The following is a 23794-nucleotide window of genomic DNA, read 5'->3' on the forward strand; positions in this document are numbered from 1 at the left end:
CAGAGCCAGCTGTGTGTTCCACATCAGAGCAGAGCAGAGCCAGCTGTGTGTTCCACATCAGAGCAGAGCAGAGCCAGCTGTGTGTTCCACATCAGAGCAGAGCAGAGCCAGCTGTGTGTTCCACATCAGGTCAGAGCAGAGCCAGCTGTGTGTTCCACATCTGGTCAGAGCAGAGCCAGCTGTGTGTTCCACATCAGAGCAGAGCCAGCTGTGTGTTCCACATCTGGTCAGAGCAGAGCCAGCTGTGTGTTCCACATCAGAGCAGAGCCAGCTGTGTGTTCCACATCTGGTCAGAGCAGAGCCAGCTGTGTGTTCCACATCAGGTCAGAGCAGAGCCAGCTGTGTGTTCCACATCAGAGCAGAGCCAGCTGTGTGTTCCACATCTGGTCAGAGCAGAGCCAGCTGTGTGTTCCACATCAGAGCAGAGCCAGCTGTGTGTTCCACATCTGGTCAGAGCAGAGCCAGCTGTGTGTTCCACATCAGAGCAGAGCCAGCTGTGTGTTCCACATCTGGTCAGAGCAGAGCCAGTGTGTGTTCCACATCAGGTCAGAGCAGAGCCAGCTGTGTGTTCCACATCAGGTCAGAGCAGAGCCAGCTGTGTGTTCCACATCAGGTCAGAGCAGAGCCAGCTGTGTGTTCCACATCAGAGCAGAGCCAGCTGTGTGTTCCACATCTGGTCAGAGCAGAGCCAGCTGTGTGTTCCACATCAGAGCAGAGCCAGCTGTGTGTTCCACATCTGGTCAGAGCAGAGCCAGCTGTGTGTTCCACATCAGGTCAGAGCAGAGCCAGCTGTGTGTTCCACATCTGGTCAGAGCAGAGCCAGCTGTGTGTTCCACATCTGGTCAGAGCAGAGCCAGCTGTGTGTTCCACATCAGGTCAGAGCAGAGCCAGCTGTGTGTTCCACATCTGGTCAGAGCAGAGCCAGCTGTGTGTTCCACATCAGGTCAGAGCAGAGCCAGCTGTGTGTTCCACATCAGAGCAGAGCCAGCTGTGTGTTCCACATCAGGTCAGAGCAGAGCCAGCTGTGTGTTCCACATCAGAGCAGAGCCAGCTGTGTGTTCCACATCAGAGCAGAGCCAGCTGTGTGTTCCACATCAGAGCAGAGCCAGCTGTGTGTTCCACATCAGGTCAGAGCAGAGCCAGCTGTGTGTTCCACATCAGGTCAGAGCAGAGCCAGCTGTGTGTTCCACATCAGAGCAGAGCCAGCTGTGTGTTCCACATCTGGTCAGAGCAGAGCCAGCTGTGTGTTCCACATCAGAGCAGAGCCAGCTGTGTGTTCCACATCAGGTCAGAGCAGAGCCAGCTGTGTGTTCCACATCAGAGCAGAGCCAGCTGTGTGTTCCACATCAGGTCAGAGCAGAGCCAGCTGTGTGTTCCACATCTGGTCAGAGCAGAGCCAGCTGTGTGTTCCACATCAGAGCAGAGCCAGCTGTGTGTTCCACATCAGGTCAGAGCAGAGCCAGCTGTGTGTTCCACATCAGAGCAGAGCCAGCTGTGTGTTCCACATCTGGTCAGAGCAGAGCCAGCTGTGTGTTCCACATCTGGTCAGAGCAGAGCCAGCTGTGTGTTCCACATCAGAGCAGAGCCAGCTGTGTGTTCCACATCAGGTGATTCAGGGTCAGTTCAGTTTGTTTGAACCAGTTTAAAGACAGGAAGTGATGACGGGAGGAAGATGATGATATGATTCATGAATGAGCCTTGAGACAGTGATACTGTTACTGCCAGCATGTGATTGGCTTTCTGCCAGGAGCAGCCCTGATTGGCTGAGTCTCTGGAGCTGTGAACGATCGGTTTGTGCCCGAGTCTGCAAGAACTGGCAGGAATTGGAAACATCTCCGTCTGTGTTCTGAATAAAAGGGCTCGTGTTTCTGAAACTCACATTAGTTTATCCTCATGACAGAGTGAATACAAACCAACAGCTGAATGTGTCTGAATCCTGAACCTGAGAACCACGTTGTTGTTGCTGTTGCTGTTGTTGCTGTTGTTGCTGTTGTTGTTGTTGTTGGAGGAGGAGGAGCAGCAGCAGGAGGAGGAATTCTATTTAAAGACGTAGTGACGATGAGGAGCTGGATGATGATGAAGGAGGACAGCAGGAGTCATGATGAAAGGTTTCAGATTCATTTGACCCCAGCCTGGGCTGTCAGAAACCATCAACGTCTCATTTAACACAACCTTGTTCTTCAGCCCATCATCTTCATCCGTGTGAGCCTGGAAATCCGAGCTGCTTGTAGCTCCGTGTTAAAGCCAGAAGAGATTCAAGAGATTCAATCTCAAATGTGACGCAGAGTCTAACAGCAAAACAGCAACCATCTTTTACTTCAGTTAAAGTTCTGAAAAATGTTCCCTCACACATCTTCTTACTAACTAAATATCCTCATCTTCCTGCATTTATTTCATATTTCTCATCTCTAAAACTGTTGTGACTTATGAAAACTCCTTGACTTTGTTGTGGAGAAAAGGAGTCGAGTACGCGTCGGTCAGCCTTCCATTGGGGAATTTATTGAAACAGTCGTCACAGCAAACGTGCGTACAGAATGTTCACAAATGTCCAAAGAACTCATTTTGCGACACCCTTTTATACTGCCTTATCATAACGAGCGTACGTGGCCCTCTCTGGAGGCGCCTAGCTTTCGCCGTAATCATAAACAAGCTCATTCTAACTATCAACAATATTCATATGAACCCGTCAACAAGGCACACAATGTAATTATGACATGTCAAGAGGAATGTCATGACATCCTTCTCCCACATAGTCCCCCCTGAAATCACTTATCAGTGATTTAATAAAGAAATAATCTAAAATGAAAGAAAATCATCCCACATAGTTAATTAAGAATTAATTAACACATTGACTCCCAAGTCACGTAAAACTACGTTTTTACTGCCCATGCGTTGGCTCCCACATGGTAAAAATACGTTTTTACGTTTTTTTTTATGGATTCTGAATCTATACATTCTAATGCACATTCTGTGTGATTTTTGTAATTATGTGATGAACAGAACTGACATAGGTGGCAGTCAAAAACTGGTGTCATCATCTGGACATTTTGATCATTACGCCAATGGCTTTACGTCAACTCAAGAACAGTTTTGATAACGCTGCATTGATTGTTGTGCATTTCCGCATTTTGTCCAATCGCACGTGTCGGTTTCCAGAGGGTGGCGGTAAAGTAACATAAACAACAACAAGAAGGAGAAGAAGACACGCGACAAGTCTAAGGAGGCGGTCTTATGAACAGGTTAGCTTTGCAACATGCGACACGACGCAAATCCTCTGACCCGGATATGTAAGTATCTAAAGTGCCACAGGCTGAAAGAGCGCACGTTTCACAAAAGCCCCGATATCTCAGTTTGTTGTTGATTTTGGTGGATACCCGCCTTGGTTTAGCTAAGGATAGCTCGCTAATGGCGGCACCTAGAGACACGCAGTTTTGACCCACAAAGAGTTTAAAGTCTCAGCTTTCAAAGGAGCCACAACATGTTTCAGTGGCCCTATCACATAATATGCTGTGACTGTACAAAAAACGTCAAAAAAATGGTTTAGAATGCTGGGATTCTACGACATAATTCTGTAAAAACCGCTGGTAGTCAATGTGTTAATAATCAACACTAAATTTTTCTAATAATTCTACACTCTCAATCAACGGGAACATTTTGAATAAATGAAAAGGAATATATATATGTACCCGAATCACATTACATGATTAAATGAATTCAACACCAATACAAATTTTAACATTGCCATCACACTTGTCCACTGTTCGCAGTGCATAGGTGCGAAAAACCCACCGGCTGCTACTTTCGTAACTCATGTTCTTATCTTGGGAAAACTCTCCTACGGCCCCACCACACTTGGCGACCGACCACTTTACCAAGGTCGCACTCCGAACAGTTGACTAACACAACTGGCAATGCACATATCAGTGATCAGTTCTGATTGATAATACACATAGAATGAATACACCACCATCAAATGAATTAATCACAGTTTTGTACCAAGTACAATACATAAAATTATGGATTATCACACAACAATAGTAATAAAATGCAATGTAATGCAGCTTCAAAACTGCTTCAAACAAATAGCAAATATCATGAGCATATGCAGAATCTGTGTACACATTCGTAACCTTACCTTTCACCAGTCAACATGCTTCCGTTAGTGCCTTCAGTTCAGCCGACTGTGCCGAACATGGCCGTTCACACTTCTCAGCTTTCACCGTCACAAAGTTCTCCACCTTCCTGTTTCACAACTGCAAAACCTCATGATCACCCAAATGATCTCACACCATGAACCATGCACAACATAAGTGACGTCAGCCTGCACAAGTGGAGTTGCTTCTATGTCAGGTCTCAGTTTAATGTATCTCACAGCTCTGCCACACGCTCATGTGGTTCTCCTTCAAACTCACGTGGAATGACATCCGCAGGATCCGATGTAGTACACTTCTGTAATCACATCTGGACGTGTCAAAAGATGCACAACCTGCAAACATCCTGCCTGAGTCACAACATACCTACTCTGATTTATTAGTTCTGAAATCTTATGGTTTTTATTGGAAACATATAAGAAAAATGGCTTCTCATAGACTAGTGTTGGCCGTTTTGGATGACTTTTGCTAATTTTGTTCCAAACTTTCAAAGGCTAAGTTAGCCTCGGCTGTCCTCTCCAGTTGTGCTTTCAACCTTTGATCTTTGGATTTTCCATGATTCCTTCCAGAGGAAGCAAATTTTATTGCATAATCCTCCCAAAAGAATAATAATGTCATTATTGTTTTATTCTTAATTTTATTTATTTATTCATTTATTTGTTTTGGACATGGCGCTTTACTTACTCCCCCCACGTGGGATGGAGAGATATCAGTAGTTCCCTATGGGATCCATAGATACTCTAATTTAGGCTAACAATGCTAAAATTTAAATTCGAAACTTTGTTTTGTTTAAATTTTAGAAATATTGTAATAGTGACATTTAATTTCAAATTTAGAAACTTAGTTTTGTTTTGTAATAATGACACACCTGAGGGCGGTCTTTAAACCCTTGAGTACGTCCGATGTAAGTGTACTTCTTACCTCTATATGTCAATGCAAACCAATACTGGGATTCCTCTGCCAGAGGAACGCCTTGGACCTGCCGAGCCACTTGCTCCGCCCCCCAGGGACTGGCCACGGTCCTGCCGAACACTCGGGTTTCTCGGTGCTCTCGGACAGCTGTAAACAAAGTGTCCCCTCTCGCCACAGGCCCAACATGCCCCCGAGGACCTTCGTCCTCCAGGTGCACCTCTTCTTGACCTTTGACAGGGTCGACGATGGACTTGCCCCTGTAATGGCTGTTCAGCGGCCCCCGCTGTCATGGCCTCATCTCGTACTTCTTGCTTCGCTTGCAGTTCTTCTAACTGCAACCGTGCAAGTTCCCTTTGCATATCCTTCTCCTGCTCATTCCGTTTCAGTTCTTTTCTGTATTTGTTCACTGCATGCACCACGTGGTCTCGGAATTGTCCATGTGACATTGAATTCAACCCCACCACATCCTCCAGCCTCCCCTGAACTGGGGCAGGCAGAGCCTCTTTGATGGAAACTCTGAACAATGTCACCCAAGCTGGGCTCTTCTCGATTTCTCCCTCAGACTCTTGTCTCCATTTCTTCAATTGTTGTGCAATGTACACAGCTGGACTCTCTGTTCCTGACAGTGGCTCCCCCTTCAATGCTTCGAGGTCCACTCCCGCAGGAAACTCAGCTCGTAACGCTCTCCAGAGTGCAGCCCTCCCTTCCTGCACTCCTGTGAGATTTGTTGTGGAACTGGCTGACATATTCCAACTTGTCAAGGACAATTGCCTGATCCAACTTTCTGTGCAGACTTATTGAACAAACACTCACGCATACACATACATGCTCATTTATAACACATGCAATTCCTCACCTCTTCACTGTCCCATTGCTTAAGGTGTTGTTTTGTGTATATGTTGCTTTTTCTGTGCTGAGGTTTTTTTGAGATCTCAGACCGTATCCTAATAAGGGTACAGTGTGAAGTATGATTTTTTTCCCTCCCCTCACCCAATGTTGTTCCCCTTCCTTCTTATCTGGCGGCGCCTGCACAGCGGGCTGCGATGCCTGGTCACACTCTCTCTCCCCTGTCTGTTTCTGTGTTGTCTGCCTGTCTTGACCGAAACTGGAATTTCCCCTTGGGGATTAATAAAGTATAATTGAATTGAATTGAATTGAATTGAATTGATATGCATTAAAGTCAGTTCCATCAGCTCGGTGGCTTAACATCCAGTCATTCTCACTGTGTCTCAAAATGCCCTCCATGGTAGAAGTTCCAAAACACAGTGCCCACACTGCCTTAATGTGTCCCACAGACAACAGTTTATGCACAGTCTCTTGTTCAAAAGCTCTTATCCATCTACTTGCACCTCTGTGAATGTCCGGCAATCGAGCAACCAGCCCCCCTAGGACGAGCGTCTGCCACGGCACATACTGTCCCTGCGTCATTTCTATCAAACTGGGTGCTGACGCTGTTGGACTCTTATGTTCTTCAGAAGATGCCTTTTGAACTGGAGGTGCCAGTTCTGGTGATTTTTGATATTGTGGGAGCTGTCCCCTTGCCTGATCTGAATTACAGATGGCGTCTGGCTCAGGAGCTCCATGACTGCTTGATGTAGCTGTTTGTAGTTCTGGACGTTCATGAGATATTTTGTGATCTTTTATTTCAGAATCTCCTTGTATGTTTGCTGCTCCTGGCAGTGTTGGATATAGCTCTGCATTTTCAAAGAAATGTAAAACTTTTAATTCAAGCTCTCTTTTTTCCTGTCTCTTTTTGCTTTTGTCCTTTGGTTTGTAAGCTTTAATCCTTTGTTCCACAATCTTACAGGCAGTTACATTGAAAGTGCCACCTTTTGGCCAGGGTGAGACGTTATTTTTTGTTCGTTTTTCCCATTTTAGAGATATCTTTTTAATATCTTTGGAATGTTCAGGATGTTTGGCGCTGATGGTTATTGTTGGTGTTACATCCATTGTTTCACCTAGTTAGTTCCCTTCTTTTGGCTTCTATTTACTTATTTACTTTTTCCCCTAATTTTATTTTATTGTTATTATCCCCTTTTTTTTTTTTTTTTTTTAAACAACTCTTGAAAGTCAATTTAAATTAAACTAACTCTAATCAATGCTAATTTAATGCTTGGCTAAATTTAGCTTAGATGCTGCTAATTATTGGATTGGATGTTGTCAATGCTAATGTTAATGTTAGCCTATGTTAGCTTTGAAAGCTTATGCTCTGGGCTGGTTTTTAAAATTAAACCAATGTTAATTCAATGTTAGGCTAATTTAGCTTGTTGCTATTTTGACTTCTAGTTTGGAGTTAGGTTACTATTATTGCTAATGTTAAAGGATAAGACCGGTTTTTTGACATTGGGCCCTTGATTTCACATTATAACATGATGTTCTACTCACCCCTGCTTGTTGTTGGTCATTTGGAGCTGTTCCGAAGATATTCGCGAGGCGTCCGGCTGCTCTCTTGAGATATTCGGCCATGAAACGGTTTCCTATGGGCAAGCTTATACAGGTACAAACTATGCTGTTTATAATTTATTAATTACTCTACACCAGCACTGATAACGTGGAGGTGCGTCGCTTACTTAAAAAAATCCGGGTTACTAATTTTGAATTTTAGCCGAATGAATAAATAGGCAGCAGGTCTGTGGGCTGTCTGTGGTAGTAGCACGACGATGACGTCAGTAACACCCACTTTACGACAAAAAAATCAAAATTACAATAACCCGGATTTTTTTAAGTAAGCGACGCACCTCCACGTTATCAGTGCTAGTGTAGAGTAATTAATAAATTATAAACAGCATAGTTTGTGCCTGTATGAGCTTGCCCATAGGAAACCGTTTCATGGCCGAATATCTCAAGAGAGCAGCCAGACGCCTCGCGAATATCTTCGGAACAGCTCCAAATGACAAACAACAAGCAGGGGTGAGTAGAACATCATGCTATAATGTGAAATCAAGGGCCCAATGTCAAAAAACCGGTCTTATCCTTTAATGTTTGCTAACCAATGCCAATTGATGTTAGCTTCCTAGCCGTTGCTAATTAATGCTAACTTATTGCTAATTAATACTAGCTTCCTTGTTAACCAATGCTAATCAATGCTAATTATGCTAGTCAATGCTAATTATCGCTAATCACCGCTAATCAATGCTAGTTATTGCTAATAAATACTAACTTTCTTGTTAACCAATGCTAATCAATGCTAATTATGCTACTCAATGCTAATTATGCTAGTTATTGCTAATCAATCCTAATTATTGCTAATCAATACTAGCTGTATTACTAATGCTACCCAATGTTAATTTATCGCTAATCGAAAGCTAAGTTAATGCTTACTCTGTTTGAAGTGACTCAGGCTAAAGGCGTTGCCCCAACTTTTGCTCACATCCGGATGCTTCCGATCCAATCCACACACAATGTCTCTCCACCAATCCAGATGATCCAATGTACGTCACAGCTACGTCAATTCTGACCAATGACATGAACATTTTTTGACCAATGAAATCTGAACGCACCTCTAAATGTAGAGGAGACAATAATGCAAAGAAGGATTTTGCATAAAATCAAGAGAATTATGGACAACCCTGAACATCCTCTCCATGAGACTGTTATCGGAAAACAGAGTCTCTTCAGTCAAAGGCTTCTTCAGTTTGGATGCAAAACGGACCGCTACAGGAAATCTTTCCTGCCCACAGCCATCAGCATCTATAATAACTCCTTGATTTAATTGAGCTACATCAACATTTAATTTCCCTCTGGGATAAATAAAGTATTTTTGAATTTGAATTTTGAATTAAACCTACCTCCAATGAAACGCGTCGGGGATATGAGCACACCTCTAAACCTGCCTCCCAGGCTCTTATTAACTCCTCCCAATCTGTAATCTTATGAACAAGACATAACAATTGAACCACACCCTAACTCAAAATGGCGTTTGTCACACTTTTGTACAATTTAAGAAAGAGAAAGAATTCAAATTGTCCAGCCGTGGACAGGGAAAAATACAAACCAAACAATACAGAAATAACAATTGCACTATTCTTCACCTCAAAATGGCGTTTGTTAAGAAAGAGAAAGAAATACAATTTAACACGCTGTGGACAGGGAGAAGTACAGACCCGAAGATACAGCAACGATGCATAAGCAAAAAACTCTCTTTATCAGGAATGTCAACAATCACGTCGAATGGCGTGATCAACACTTGGCTTAGGGACAGAGACTCTCCCCTAACATTGCGAAACCCTCATTTACTCGACTGATAACAACTCTGCAATTAGCACATTACCTAAAGAAAACTAATAATTATTACAGTTCAACCATAAAGTGCCCTGGAACACAAAAAGGAAAGAAAATGTGATTACACACGAACATTTGGAGCAGGATGTTAAGGACAAGCGGCGCGCCTCAACACAAGCAGCGTGAACGCGCAGCACCTCGCTGTCCTCCCTGACAACTTTAGAAACCCAAACACCTTCAACAAGCCTGTTGAAAATAGATCTTTAGAAACCTAACACAAATCACAGCAGTATTCAATAATTCAATAATAATAAAATGCACTCAACCAAAATTCACAATATTAAAGAAATCAACACACAGCGTTTAAAACTCACAGCTCATCACTGTAACAACACCTTATTACAACAAACTATCAATGCAGCAATTATAACAATGAAGCAAATCTGAGTGTCTCTGCACTCACTTAATTTTTTATTTAGCCTAAGATTATATGTAAGACGTTGTGTTTACTCTATGTGTTAACTCAAAATGACTAAAAATACTCAAAAGTCAAGGGATGAGATGAGTTGGAACCCTGATTTATCACACACAATAACTTTTTTTTTTTTTTGATTCACATAAAACAGCAGGATTTCACACACATTGACAGACAAAGACAAAGACCGGTCACACTCACACCAAGTCAGTCGATCAAAGTTTTGTCAGTCACCGTTCAAATCTTTACAGTTTGAAATTAACAATTTCCTTCATTTAGACTTTTAATTTTTCAGGAGATGTTGGTGTCGGCAATATATGGAATACAAAATGTGTTTTCTCTACAAGCCTTGTGATATGGTCTCTGACCAAAGCAACAGATGCTGACGTGTACTTTCAGCCTCGCTGTGACCTCTTATAATAATCTCCTGTGGCCAATTTCATAAACGAATTTGAATTTTTTCTCAAAATGTCTTTATACTGAGGTCTCGGATAACTCCAAAGAGTTCTAAGCAGATATAAAATGATATAAACATATATTTAAAATATGCCCCTTATAGAACTGGATTTTTCATTTCAGAGTTTTCTAGAAAGTCTTATTGATCCAACCGTCAAACTTTTATGTTTGTCAGTCAATCAATTATCAGTATTCGTCTACTCCTTGACTAGTGAAAATGATTTCCACATATATTTAACGACTATAATGTGCCCCGTGCTTCCGCCAGTATTCCTCCCCCCAATGCATTGAAGGATGGCTGATGGTCGCAAGAAGCACCATTAGCGATTGCTTTACAACCTGCTCGCTTCTTTAAAGCTTATTCATTAATCCAGTTTGAATTCATCCGATTCATTACCTGCCGGAGCGTTAGCGACTAGCCCTTTTAAATTACCACAAAAATACAACAACACATTAGCCAGACCAACTGCTCACAGCTGTCTGCTCTCACATAAGCTGCTGTTTACCCAATTTTATCTCAATTCAAACATTCGGCTCCTCTTGGCCCAAAATTTCCAAAACAATTTCAACAGCCCCCCTGCGCAGAGGTAAACAATGAAATGCTTACTGATGCAGAATCCGTCCTCTCTCTCCTGTGTTCTTTTAATTTGTGGAACTGCCGGAAAAAGCCGTCAGCTGTGCTCCACCAACAGAAATCCGCTGCGTGATGGTAGGAAAAAGATCCCACCTGCCGGCTTTTACAGCTGATGTCGGTTGTCGGGGCACAGAGGACACGCTCCGCCGGGATCCAGATGCAAAATCTCACGAATTCGGGGTCACCATTATGTTGTGGAGAAAAGGAGTCGAATACGCGTCGGTCAGCCTTTCAATGGGGAATTATTGAACAAACCGTCACAGCAAATATGCATACAGAATGTTCACAAAATGTCCAAAGAACTCATTTTGCGACACCCTTTTATACTGCCTTGGATCATAACAAGTGTACGTGGCCCTCTCTGGAGGCGCCTAGCTTTCGCCGTAATCATAAACAAGCTCATTCTAACTATCAACAATATTCATATGAACCCGTCAACAAGGCCCAGGATGTAATTATGACATGTCATGACATTCCTCTCCCACAACTTCCATCAGTCTTCACATCTCTATTTCTGTCTTCCTTTCTGGACCAGGCTGTCCTACTGTTTTAAACCTGAAAACCTTCATCTTTCTGAAACTTTTTCACTCTTCAGGTCCTGAAAACCAGATTTTCTTGAGCAGAACAGAAGTTCCAAACCTCAGTTTGGGGGAATGAAATCTACCACTGCGGATGATTCAAAATGTTCCCCTTTCTGCTCTGTTTGCATCTTTAAAAGAAACGCTGCAGAAACATGTGCATGTCTGTACTTCTGCAGTTGTGTCTGAATCTGGTCTCATCGGTTTCTCCGTCACCACCAGAGGAAGCCGGAGCGCAGTCTCATTGCGCCGATCGGCCTCCTCCTTCCTCACAGCACCTGTTGGTGTGAATCCAGGCTGAACCTGAGCTGAGGGGCTGTTTTCAGAAGCATTTTCATGACAGAAGTAGATTAATCTTTTTCTTCCTGTGATTCTACAGATGAGTTGTGTGAGCTGAAGGAGGAGAAACCCATCATGTTGGCTGAAACTGCCAAAGAGAGAGGCTCCCTGGAGGAGAAGGAGGAGACTGTAGGAGACGGAGAGAAGGGCCAGCAGGAGGAGGAGAAGGAGGTGAAGGAGGACAAGTACGAAGAGGAAGAGGAAGGAGGAGTGGAGGAGGAGGAGGAGCTAGAGCTGGAAGAGCTGAGGGCTCAGATGTTACAGCTGCTCCTAGAGCTGGAGGAGACGAGGGAGGCTTCACAGAGACATGAGGAGAGCTTCATGGAGCTGCAGGGTGAGTAGAGGCCATGCATGTGACAAACACACCCCGTCATACATGTGACAAACACGCCCCGTCATACATGTGACAAACACGCCCCGTCATACATGTGACAAAAGCCCAATTCGCACGGGATAAGTATTACCTATGGACCCCGCGTATAGGTAATACTTATCCCGTACGAATTGGGCTAAACACGCCCCGTCATACATGTGACAAACACGCCCCGTCATTCATGCATGTGACAAACACGCCCCGTCATACATGTGACAAACACGCCCCGTCATGCATGTGACAAACACGCCCCGTCGTACATGTGACAAACACGCCCCGTCGTACATGTGACAAACACGCACCGTCATTCATGTGACAAACACGCCCCGTCGTACATGTGACAAACACGCCCCGTCGTACATGTGACAAACACGCCCCGTCGTACATGTGACAAACACGCACCGTCATTCATGTGACAAACACGCCCCGTCATACATACATGTGACAAACACGCCCCGTCATACATGTGACAAACACGCCCTGTCATACATGCATGTGACAAACACACCCCGTCATACATACATGTGACAAACACGCCCCGTCATACATGTGACAAACACGCCCTGTCATACATGCATGTGACAAACACGCCCCGTCATACATACATGTGACAAACACGCCCCGTCATGCATGTGACAAACATGCCCTGTCATACATGCATGTGACAAACACGCCCTGTCATACATGCATGTGACAAACACGCCCCGTCATACATGCATGTGACAAACACGCCCTGTCATACATACTTGTGACAAACACGCCCTGTCATACATACATGTGACAAACACGGCCCGTCATGCATGTGACAAACACGCCCTGTCATACATGCATGTGACAAACACGCCCTGTCATACATGCATGTGACAAACACGCCCTGTCATACATGCATGTGACAAACACGCCCCGTCATACATGTGACAAACAAGCCCCGTCATACATGCATGTGACAAACACGCCCCGTCATGCATGTGACAAACACGCCCCGTCATACATGCATGTGACAAACACGCCCCGTCATACATACTTGTGACAAACACGGCCCGTCATACATACTTGTGACAAACACGCCCCGTCATACATGCATGTGACAAACACGGCCCGTCATACATACATGTGACAAACACGGCCCGTCATGCATGTGACAAACACGCCCTGTCATACATATATGTGACAAACACGCCCCGTCATACATGTGACAAACACGCCCCCTCACGCATGTGAAAAACACGCCCCGTCACGCATGTGACAAACGCGTCCCGTCATATGTGACAAAAACGCCCCGTCACGCATGTGACAAACACGCCCCGTCATATGTGACAAACACGTCCCGTCATACATGTGACAAACACTTCCCGTCATGCATGTGAAAAACACGCCCCGTCATTCATGCATGTGACAAACACGCCCCGTCATGCATGTGACAAACACGCCCCATCATACATACATGTGACAAACACGCCCCGTCATGCATGTGACAAACACGCCCTGTCATACATGTGACAAAACACGCCCCGTCATACATGTGACAAACACACCCTGTCATGCATGTGACAAACACGCACCGTCATGCATGTGACAAACACGCCCTGTCATACATGCATGTGACAAACACGCCCCGTCATTCATGCATGTGACAAACACGCCCTGTCATACATACATGTGACAAACACGCCCCGTCATGTGTGTGACAAACACGCCCTGTCATACATGTGACAAACACGCACCATCATGCATGTGACAAACACGCCCTGTCATACATGCATGTGACAAACACGCCCCGTCATACATGCATGTGACAAACACGCCCTGTCATACATGCATGTGACAAACACGCCCCGTCATTCATGCATGTGACAAACACGCCCGTCATACATACATTTGACAACCACGCCCCGTCATACATGCATGTGACAAACACGCCCCGTCATACATGCATGTGACAAACACGCCCCGTCATACATACATGTGACAAACACGCCCCGTCATACATGTGACAAACACGCCCCGTCATGCATGTGACAAACACGCCCCATCATACATACATGTGACAAACACGCCCCATCATACATACATGTGACAAACACGCCCCGTCATACATGCATGTGACAAACACGCCCCGTCATACATACATGTGACAAACACGCCCCGTCATACATGTGACAAACACGCCCCGTCATGCATGTGACAAACACGTCCCATCATACATACATGTGACAAACACGCCCCATCATACATACATGTGACAAACACGCCCCGTCATGCATGTGACAAACACGCCCTGTCATACATGCATGTGACAAACACGCCCCGTCATACATACATGTGACAAAAACGCCCCGTCATACATGCATGTGACAAACACGCCCCGTCATACATGCATGTGACAAACACGCCCCGTCATACATGCATGTGACAAACACGCCCCGTCATGCATGTGACAAACACGCCCCGTCATACATGCATGTGACAAACACGCCCCGTCATGCATGTGACAACCACGCCCCGTCATACATGTGACAAACACGCCCCGTCATACATTCATGTGACAAACACGCCCCGTCATACATGCATGTGACAAACACGCCCTGTCATACATACATGTGACAAACATGCCCCGTCATGCATGTGACAAACACGCCCTGTCATACATGCATGTGACAAACACGCCCCGTCATTCATGCATGTGACAAACACGCCCCGTCATACATGCATGTGACAAACACGCCCCGTCATGCATGTGACAAACACGCCCTGTCATACATGCATGTGACAAACACGCCCCGTCATACATACATGTGACAAACACGCCCCATCATACATACATGTGACAAACACGCCCCATCATACATACATGTGACAAACACGCCCCGTCATGCATGTGACAAACACGCCCTGTCATACATGCATGTGACAAACACGCCCCGTCATGCATGTGACAAACACGCCCTGTCATACATGCATGTGACAAACACGCCCCGTCATGCATGTGACAAACACGCCCCATCATACATACATGTGACAAACACGCCCCATCATACATACATGTGACAAACACGCCCCATCATACATACATGTGACAAACACGCCCCGTCATGCATGTGACAAACACGCCCTGTCATACATGCATGTGACAAACATGCCCCGTCATTCATGCATGTGACAAACACGCCCCGTCATACATACATGTGACAAACACGCCCTGTCATACATGCATGTGACAAACACGCCCCGTCATACATGCATGTGACAAACACGCCCCGTCATACATGCATGTGACAAACACGCCCCGTCATGCATGTGACAAACACGCCCCGTCATACATGCATGTGACAAACACGCCCCGTCATGCATGTGACAACCACGCCCCGTCATACATGTGACAAACACGCCCCGTCATACATTCATGTGACAAACACGCCCCGTCATACATGCATGTGACAAACACGCCCTGTCATACATACATGTGACAAACATGCCCCGTCATACATGTGACAAACACGCCCCGTCATGCATGTGACAAACACGCACCGTCATGCATGCATGTGACAAACACGCCCCGTCATACATGCATGTGACAAACACGCCCCGTCATACATGCATGTGACAAACACGCCCCGTCATACATGCATGCATGTGACAAACACGCCCTGTCATACATGCATGTGACAAACACGCCCCATCATACATGTGACAAACACGCCCCGTCATACATGTGACAAACACGCCCCGTCATACATGTGACAAACACGCCCCGTCATACATGTGACAAACACGCCCCGTCATACATGCATGTGACAAACACGCCCGTCATACATACATGTGACAAACACGCCCCGTCATACATGTGACAAACACGCCCCGTCATACATGGATGTGACAAACACGCCCCGTCATACATGCATGTGACAAACACGCCCTGTCATACATACATGTGACAAACACGCCCCGTCATGCATGTGACAAACACGCCCCGTCATACATGTGACAAACACGCCCCGTCATACATGTGACAAACACGCCCTATCATACATGCATGTGACAAACAATCATACAGACTAAATTAGAAACTGTCTGTCCTCTCCCTCAGGTCAGTTAGAGGAGGAACGTCTGGCCAGCGCTCACCAGGCCGAGAGCTTCACCAGGCAGATCCAGAGACTGCAAGGTGGTCACATCCCCGACCTGAAACCAAACACGTTACCTAGAGCCAAATGCCCCCAGAGGCTCCAGGTGGTCCTTAATGTGGTGAAACGGCCCACCTTTACTGAAACCTCCTCATGCACCACAGCTGTCCTCGAATTTCAACTCTTTGTAAACACGCTGATGCACCAAAACTTTCTTATAGAAAGTTTTTGGCTGTTCAGAAACCTCACTGCATCATGGCGTCACTCTCAAACCCTTCGAAATCTGTCTTCCCAAAATGTTGATCATGTTCCAAACAGGAACCCAATGGACAGAAGCAACTGCTCTCTGACTCTTTGAATCTCTGAATCTTTGAATCTGTGACTCTTTGAATCTGTGACTCTTTGAATCTGTGACTCTTTGAATCTCTGACTCTTTGAATCTGTGATTCTTTGAATATTTGACTCTCTGACTCTTTGAATGTTTGAATCTTTGACTCTCTGACTCTTTAAATCTGTGACTCTCTGACTATTTGAATCTCTGACTTTGAATCTCTGACTCTTTGAATCTGTGACTCTCTGACTCTTTGAATCTGACTCTGTGACTCTTTGAATCTCTGACTCTCTGACTCTTTGAATGTCTGACTCTGTGACTCTTTGAATCTGTGACTCTCTGACTCTTTGAATCTCTGACTCTCTGACTCTCTGACTATCTGACTCTTTGACTCTCTGACTCTTTGAATCTCTGACTCTCTGACTCTCTGACTATCTGACTCTTTGACTCTGTCTCTTGCAGGACAACTACATTCAGTCCAGGAGGAGATGAACAGCCTGGAGGAGGAGAAGGAGAGTGAGCTGGAGGAGGTTCAGCAGGAGCTGCGCTCGGCTCAGGAGGAGGTGTTGGTGCTGCAGCAGGCGGCCGAGGAGGCAGCAGCGGAGAGAGAGAACGATATCGCCTCTCTGCAGGAGGAGCTATGTCGCCTGAGGGCGGAGCTACAACGTCTCCACACCACGACCGCAGAGTACGACCTGGAAATCACCACGCTGAGAGCCGAGATGAGCATGAAGAGCCGCGGTACAGTGACACACGGTAACTGACTAAAGACGGCACATATGAATAACAGATGTGTAAACCAGTCAACATCTGTCATCAGTGTGCTCATTGATTGGCTTGTGCTCAGGTGATGTGACTCACCTGCAGGAAGAGTGCGTCTCTCTGACAGACCAGTGTCAGACTCTGACCAGCGACAACAACCAGCTGAGCAACAAAGTGGAGCAACTTCAGCAGCAACGAGATACGTGAGTGGTTCGATCAGCTGTGGTGCGCCTTTCAGGGTACCCAAGGTCGCTTAGCAAAAGAAAAGAAGGGGGGAAGGGTAGGGCCGGAGGGTGGGTTTAAGAAGAGTAGGACATGGAGAAGAGATGTGTTTTTAGATTCTTTTTTAACTGTAGTAGAGAGAGGGCAGAACGGATGTGAAGTGGCAGATTGTTCCATAGGGTAGGTTGAACAGTTGAACAGAAGGCCCTATCTCCATATGTTTTCAGTCTGGTGCCAGGAACAGAAAGTAGGTCCTTGTCTGAGGAGATCAGAGATGTACTTAGGTGCAAGTGAATGAAGAGATTTGTAGGTCAAGAGAAGGATTTTATAGATGATGCGTGCTTTGACTGGGAGCCAGTGAAGTTGCTTTAGGATGGGGGTGATGTGCTGCCAGGGCTTGGTGTGAGTTAGCCCCCTGGCAGCTGAGTTCTGAACATACTGCAACCTGTCAAGGGCCTTACTGGGCAGCCCAGACAGGACACCGCTGCAGTAGTCCAGGCGGGAGGAGATAAATGAGTGGATGAGGGTCTCTGTTACTGAGTCGGATAGTGAGGGCCGGAGTCTTGAGATGTTTCTGAGATGAAAAAAGGCAGATTTAGTGATGCTCTGGATGTGGGACCAAAATGAAAGGGTGGAGTCCAGGATGACACCCAGGTTCCTCTGGTGATGGAGAGATGGAACAGCCATCTATGACCAGGGCCAGACCACCAACCTTCTTCAGCAGGGGTGCCGGGGCCACCACCATGAGTTTGAGGAGGTCAGAGGTCAACCAAGCTTAAACTGAAACTTCTGAAATGTTTGCGCTGGACGGGGGTCTCTCCCCTGAATCAGTCATCAAACCTGCTGTGTCTGCTGGTTCCAGGTGTGATGGCGCGTACCTGGCAGTCAAAGTGCAGGATGAGCAGCTGAAGGTGGACTCTTACATCACACTGTCCCAGCCTGGACCTGAACAGAACGATCTGGACCCGTCAGTGGTCCAGGAGGACCAGTGCAGCTCTGAGATCAGCATCCTGAAGGTCCAGCTCAAACAAGCAGAGGAGACCGCCCAGAAAGTCCAGAGAGAGGTAACCTCAGCATGCTGATGCAGATATATTCCATTATTTACTGTCTGTGGTGTTTCAGAGGAGCAAAGATGACTGATGTCCACACAGCCCTGAAGCCGGCGTGACGGGTTGTGTTTGGTGTGTTTGTCAGTGTGAGGGTCTGAAGGGCGAGCTGGTGGAGCTGCAGCAGCTGTACGACTGCAGCCGGCGGGAGCGGGCGGCGCTGGAGCAGCAGCTGCAGCGCTGCAGGGCGGAGCTGCAGGAGCTGCTGGGCAGGAAGGAGCAGGTGAGGGGCCGAGGGGAGGGGCCGAGCCTCGGCTGATGAGGGGGCCGGGGTCGCCCCCCGCTCCAGCTGCAGGGGGGCATGTGTGACGTGTTACAGCTGAAAGTAGAGATGTTTGTCTCAGGAACAGTGTGAAGTCTCCACACAATATCGGTCAGAATATATTCAAAGTTCCAGGTAAATGTCTGCTGTGACACTGGACAGATGGATGAGCTTCCTGCTGTGGTCACCTGACGTCTGTCCGTCCGTGTGCATGTGGCTGATGGCAGCTGAAACCCTCGTGGACGCCTCCTCGCTCACTTTTGGTTTCCAGCTCTGCTCATGCTGTTGGCTGCTGAGCCTTTTGTTGTCAGCTTCCTAACGTCTGTCGCTTTGTTTCTGTTTCTGTGTGTTTCCACGTCTGCTAAATATTCTGCCTCCCTCACACAGACAGTTCATTCAGTCCCAAATCGCAGTGAGACACAGCGACCTCACAGTGGGACTTTAGGGCCGCCTGTAGAGGCTGGCACACACCAAACAGACGCCACGAAGCGGCTCCAGCTGCGTTTCTTTTGAACAAACTCACTGCAGAGATCAGGACAAACTGCCAACACCTGCACAGAAGACAAAACTCTCCAGGCCACAAGAGGGCGGTAGTCTATTTGGAGAACTCAACCAGAAGACCTAGATAAATATAAGATAAAAAAATAGATAAAAAAACATGAACAAATGTTTGCTAATCATCACACGAGTGTGGTTGGCTCACCGCAGAGGTTAGTGTGAGACGGAAAAGAAGCAGAAACTGAAGTGAAATGGTGATTTCTACGTCTGAGCAGCCAATCAGAAGGCATTCCCTCTCTGACTGACCCGACCCGAGTCAACGAGCTGAATCTGTTGACAGATCTGTGGAAGCAGACATTAAAGGCCTACAGAAAGGTGATTTTTTTGCACAAAACTGAAATAGCAGATCGATTCCTTATATACCATGGAATTTTTTTATGATTATAAAATAATTTTAGGCCCCTGGATAGTCCTGATTAGGCCCAATAAACTATCGCCACATTTGACTCAAATTTTGGCAAACCGACGACAGGTGCGTGACGTCACGCGTGCCAACTGCTGGAACAATCAACATGTCTGATACCAGTAGTTCTAGTAGCGAAGCCAGCAGTTTGCCAGACCTGGACAGCTTCTTCACGGCAAATTTCGAGCCTAATATTGTTGATGACAATGAAGAAGACAATGAAGAGCCTGAGGAAGAAACCGAGGAGGGATTGGGGCTAGAACCATACAGGTTCGAGCCAGCCATTGCCAGTGACAGTGGGTCGGAGTTCGGGTCCGAGAGCAGTGGGGACGATGATGATGATCATGGTGATTTTTTTTTTTTATTGCGAGTAGATGTACGAAGTGCTGTGGGTGTGTGTGTTGCCCTCAGCACCAGCAGCTCACACCACCGGGGACAGAGGAAGCAGAGAGACCCGCGGTCTTGTGTCTGTGCCTCCCTGTCCGCCTGCCTCCTCTCTGGTGAAATCAGCCGGAGCCATCCCGCCGTGTTCAGCTCCCTGCGGTGCGGACACGTCAACACGTCGGGGCTCTTGATGATCGCTCTGCCGGCTGATTTCAGCTTCCTCTGTCCCCGGTGGTGTGAGCTGCTGCTGCTGAGGGCAACACACGCAGCCACAGCACTTCGTACATCTACTCGCAATAAAAACTGCACTGAACCCAACGTTTTATTGCCTTCACCACTCAACAAGCATACTAATAGCGGCAGCCAGGAAAAACCATGGCACCTGTGACGTCACATGGAAGCCCCGCCCCCAGTCTGGAATTCCAGGAAGGATTTCCTAGCGGCAAATTCAAAATCGCAAATTTCATGCGTTTATGAAATGTTTTGGTGTAGAGTCCAATGATCATTATTGTTCCTCTGTGTATGTATTATCATTATGTATTGGGTGTAGTGTCAGCTTTATGTAGGCCTTTAAACACCAAGAAGAAAATCGTTAAATGACTTCATCAGTATGAACACAGACCCAGAGGAAACCTGTAGTCCGAGGGTCCCGTGTGAAGTGAGCTCAGATTATTGAGCTCATGTCTGGACTGGACTTTGAGTTTAGCTTTTCTCTTCCATGGACACGAGCTTTGGCACACGACCTGAGTCTCCATTTGAGACTGATGCAGCTCAACTTGGGACGAAAGGCATCAAAGCGTAAAGCAAGCTGTCTTCACCTGGAACTTGTTCTGACTGTGAACCTGAGACCTAGACTTCATCAGAAACATCATTCAGCCTGTGGAAGATGTGAGCTGGGGAAGCTGGGAATCAGACTCTGTAACCCCTCAGCTGTTTCAGCTCTTTTTGAGCCCAGCAGAAGTTCTGGACATAAATAAACCGTAAGCTCGGTGTTCGTGTCGTTATTTAAGGTATGCTGGTGGATTCACCAGTCAGCCGAGGCGTTGCTCAGCTCAGGGAACACATCTGACCTCAGGAGCAGCTGCAGCTGCACAACAGTTTGATCTACAGTAGAAACAGCAGTGACATGTGCACATTATCCTAACATGGGACAGTTAACTGGTCTAAAGGAAGAATGATCAAATAAAGTAAAAGTCCTGAAACTCCACATCAGAACACAGAAAGTATGGGTCATCGTTAAACTGCCCCAGATGAACAGGACCCTTCCCAGGCTGAGCGGTTCCATGTTGTAGAACCTCAGGATCTGCTGCCAGCTGCTGCCACACACATCTGGACATGTGTTTCTGTGTGCTGCAGCTACACGTTTTACATGAATAAAGTCATTTAAAGTCATTCAGTTCAGTTTTATCACAACAGATGTCGTCTCAGGGCCAATTCATCGTAATCCAGTCAAATCCACTTCATTCGATTCTAATTTAGTCCAGTTCACACATTCAAAGCTGGACCTCAGATTTACTTTTAGTTTTATTTCAACTTGAAGTGTTTAAATACTCGGTGCTGGTGTGACCTGATGTCGGCTTGTTCCCGCCTCTGCTCCTCCTGGTCCAATCATTGTCCTACATAAATCTTGGTGGTGAAACTTTCACCTGTGACCACATGCGTGGCCCTCAGCATCTTTTACCATCGTGGAGTTTTCTCGCTCTTTCCATTTCATCCTCATGTTTTCATCTGATCATTTGTTTAAGCTGAATTTGACTAAACAAAAGATCAAACTCTCTGTTTCTGATGCTTTTCGGTGCTTACCCTGCCTGCCTGCCTGCCAGTCTTTCCCTTGGTTTCTACCCATAAAATGCTTTGGTTTGCTCCCTGCTGGCCGTTCTCCGTCACGCCCTCTGACCTTATTGTTCTGATTATTTTTATGGTTTTATTTTCTCCTCTCTCCATCCTCCCCTACACTCCTGCTTTCTGTCTTCTCCCCAGAACTGCACTCGTCCGTCTGAGCCCCCTGTTTTCTCCATACCCTTCATAGGATTGATTGTTATAGTGGCCTTGATTTGGTGCTGGTGGGAGGAGCTGGGATCCGAGAGGGGACCAGGTATGGCCACGCCCTTCTTTCTCTACTCCACGCTTTGCTTCTTTTGGCATCAGAGAGTAGCTGAAAATCCAGGGTTCTTCCAAATGAACTGGCTCTACGTTGAGTTGCTGTTTCCACCTTAAAGAAAGCAGCATGTTTGAGTTAAAGTCCACAGTGGGGTCCGCTGTGGGGTCCGCTGTGGACCTGAGCAGGGTTACAGCAGCTAAAGGCTTCACTTTCAGAGAACTGATTTCATCATTTATACATCCAACTAATATTGTCCACATTGAAGATTGAGTCATTTGTGGAGAATGTCAAACGTAGATACTTAAAAATGATCATCACTCTTACATGACATCACTGTGAAGCCATCAGGTCCTCTGTGGCTCCGTGTTGAAGAAAAAAAGACAAAATCCCCAAAAGCTACCGATCAGCCGATGATCAGCCAGCGGCCTCTAACCCGTCGGCCTCTAACCCGGCCTCTAACCCGCCGACCTCTAACCCGCCGACCTCTAACCCGCCGGCCTCTAACCCGCCGGCCTCTAACCCGCCGACCTCTAACCCGCCGGCCTCTAACCCGCCGGCCTCTAACCCGTCGGCCTCTAACCCGGCCTCTAACCCGCCGGCCTCTAACCCGCCGGCCTCTAACCCGCCGGCCTCTAACCCGCCGGCCTCTAACCCGCCGGCCTCTAACCCGCCGGCCTCTAACCCGTCGGCCTCTAACCCGCCGGCCTCTAACCCGCCGGCCTCTAACCCGTCGGCCTCTAACCCGCCGGCCTCTAACCCGCCGGCCTCTAACCCGCCGGCCTCTAACCCGCCGGCCTCTAACCCGCTGGCCTCTAACCCGGCCTCTAACCCGTCTGCCTCTAACCCGTCGGCCTCTAACCCGCCGGCCTCTAACCCGCCGGCCTCTAACCCGCCGGCCTCTAACCCGGTCTCTAACCCGTCGGCCTCTAACCCGGCCTCTAACCCGCCGGCCTCTAACCCGCCGGCCTCTAACCCGTCGGCCTCTAACCCGTCGGCCTCTAACCCGTCGGCCTCTAACCCGCTGGTCTCTAACCCGTCGGTCTCTGACCCGCCGGCCTCTAACCCGGCCTCTAACCCGGCCTCTAACCCGCCGGTCTCTAACCCGTCGGCCTCTAACCCGCCGGCCTCTAACCCGTCGGTCTCTAACCCGCCGGTCTCTAACCCGTCGGTCTCTAACCCGCCGGCCTCTAACCCGTCGGCCTCTAACCCGTCGGCCTCTAACCCGCCGGTCTCTAACCCGTCGGCCTCTAACCCGCCGGCCTCTAACCCGCCGGCCTCTAACCCGTCGGCCTCTAACCCGGCGGCCTCTAACCCGCCGGCCTCTAACCCCCCGGCCTCTAACCCGTCGGCCTCTAACCCGCCGGCCTCTAACCCGGTCTCTAACCCGTCGGCCTCTAACCCGGCC

At 47.2% G+C, this 23794-nt stretch overlaps 1 protein-coding gene across 3 annotated transcripts in view; it reads left to right on the forward strand.

The window, feature by feature from the left end:
- LOC142385666 (coiled-coil domain-containing protein 136-like) overlaps window positions 1–23794 on the forward strand; it is a 42291-nt gene that overhangs the window by 4824 nt on the left and 13673 nt on the right. For 2 of the 3 annotated variants that reach the window (XM_075472381.1, XM_075472382.1), the window contains exons 2-8: window positions 11807–12100; window positions 16227–16301; window positions 17054–17347; window positions 17439–17556; window positions 18438–18639; window positions 18770–18904; window positions 22269–22383. In XM_075472381.1, coding sequence (XP_075328496.1) covers window positions 11807–12100; window positions 16227–16301; window positions 17054–17347; window positions 17439–17556; window positions 18438–18639; window positions 18770–18904; window positions 22269–22383 — 1233 coding nt within the window. The remainder of the gene's footprint in view (window positions 1–11806; window positions 12101–16226; window positions 16302–17053; window positions 17348–17438; window positions 17557–18437; window positions 18640–18769; window positions 18905–22268; window positions 22384–23794) is intronic. The other variant, XM_075472383.1, reaches the window with a different exon arrangement.

The sequence above is a fragment of the Odontesthes bonariensis genome, chromosome 8 (genome assembly GCF_027942865.1).
Source record: "Odontesthes bonariensis isolate fOdoBon6 chromosome 8, fOdoBon6.hap1, whole genome shotgun sequence".
Lineage (NCBI taxonomy): Eukaryota > Metazoa > Chordata > Actinopteri > Atheriniformes > Atherinopsidae > Odontesthes > Odontesthes bonariensis.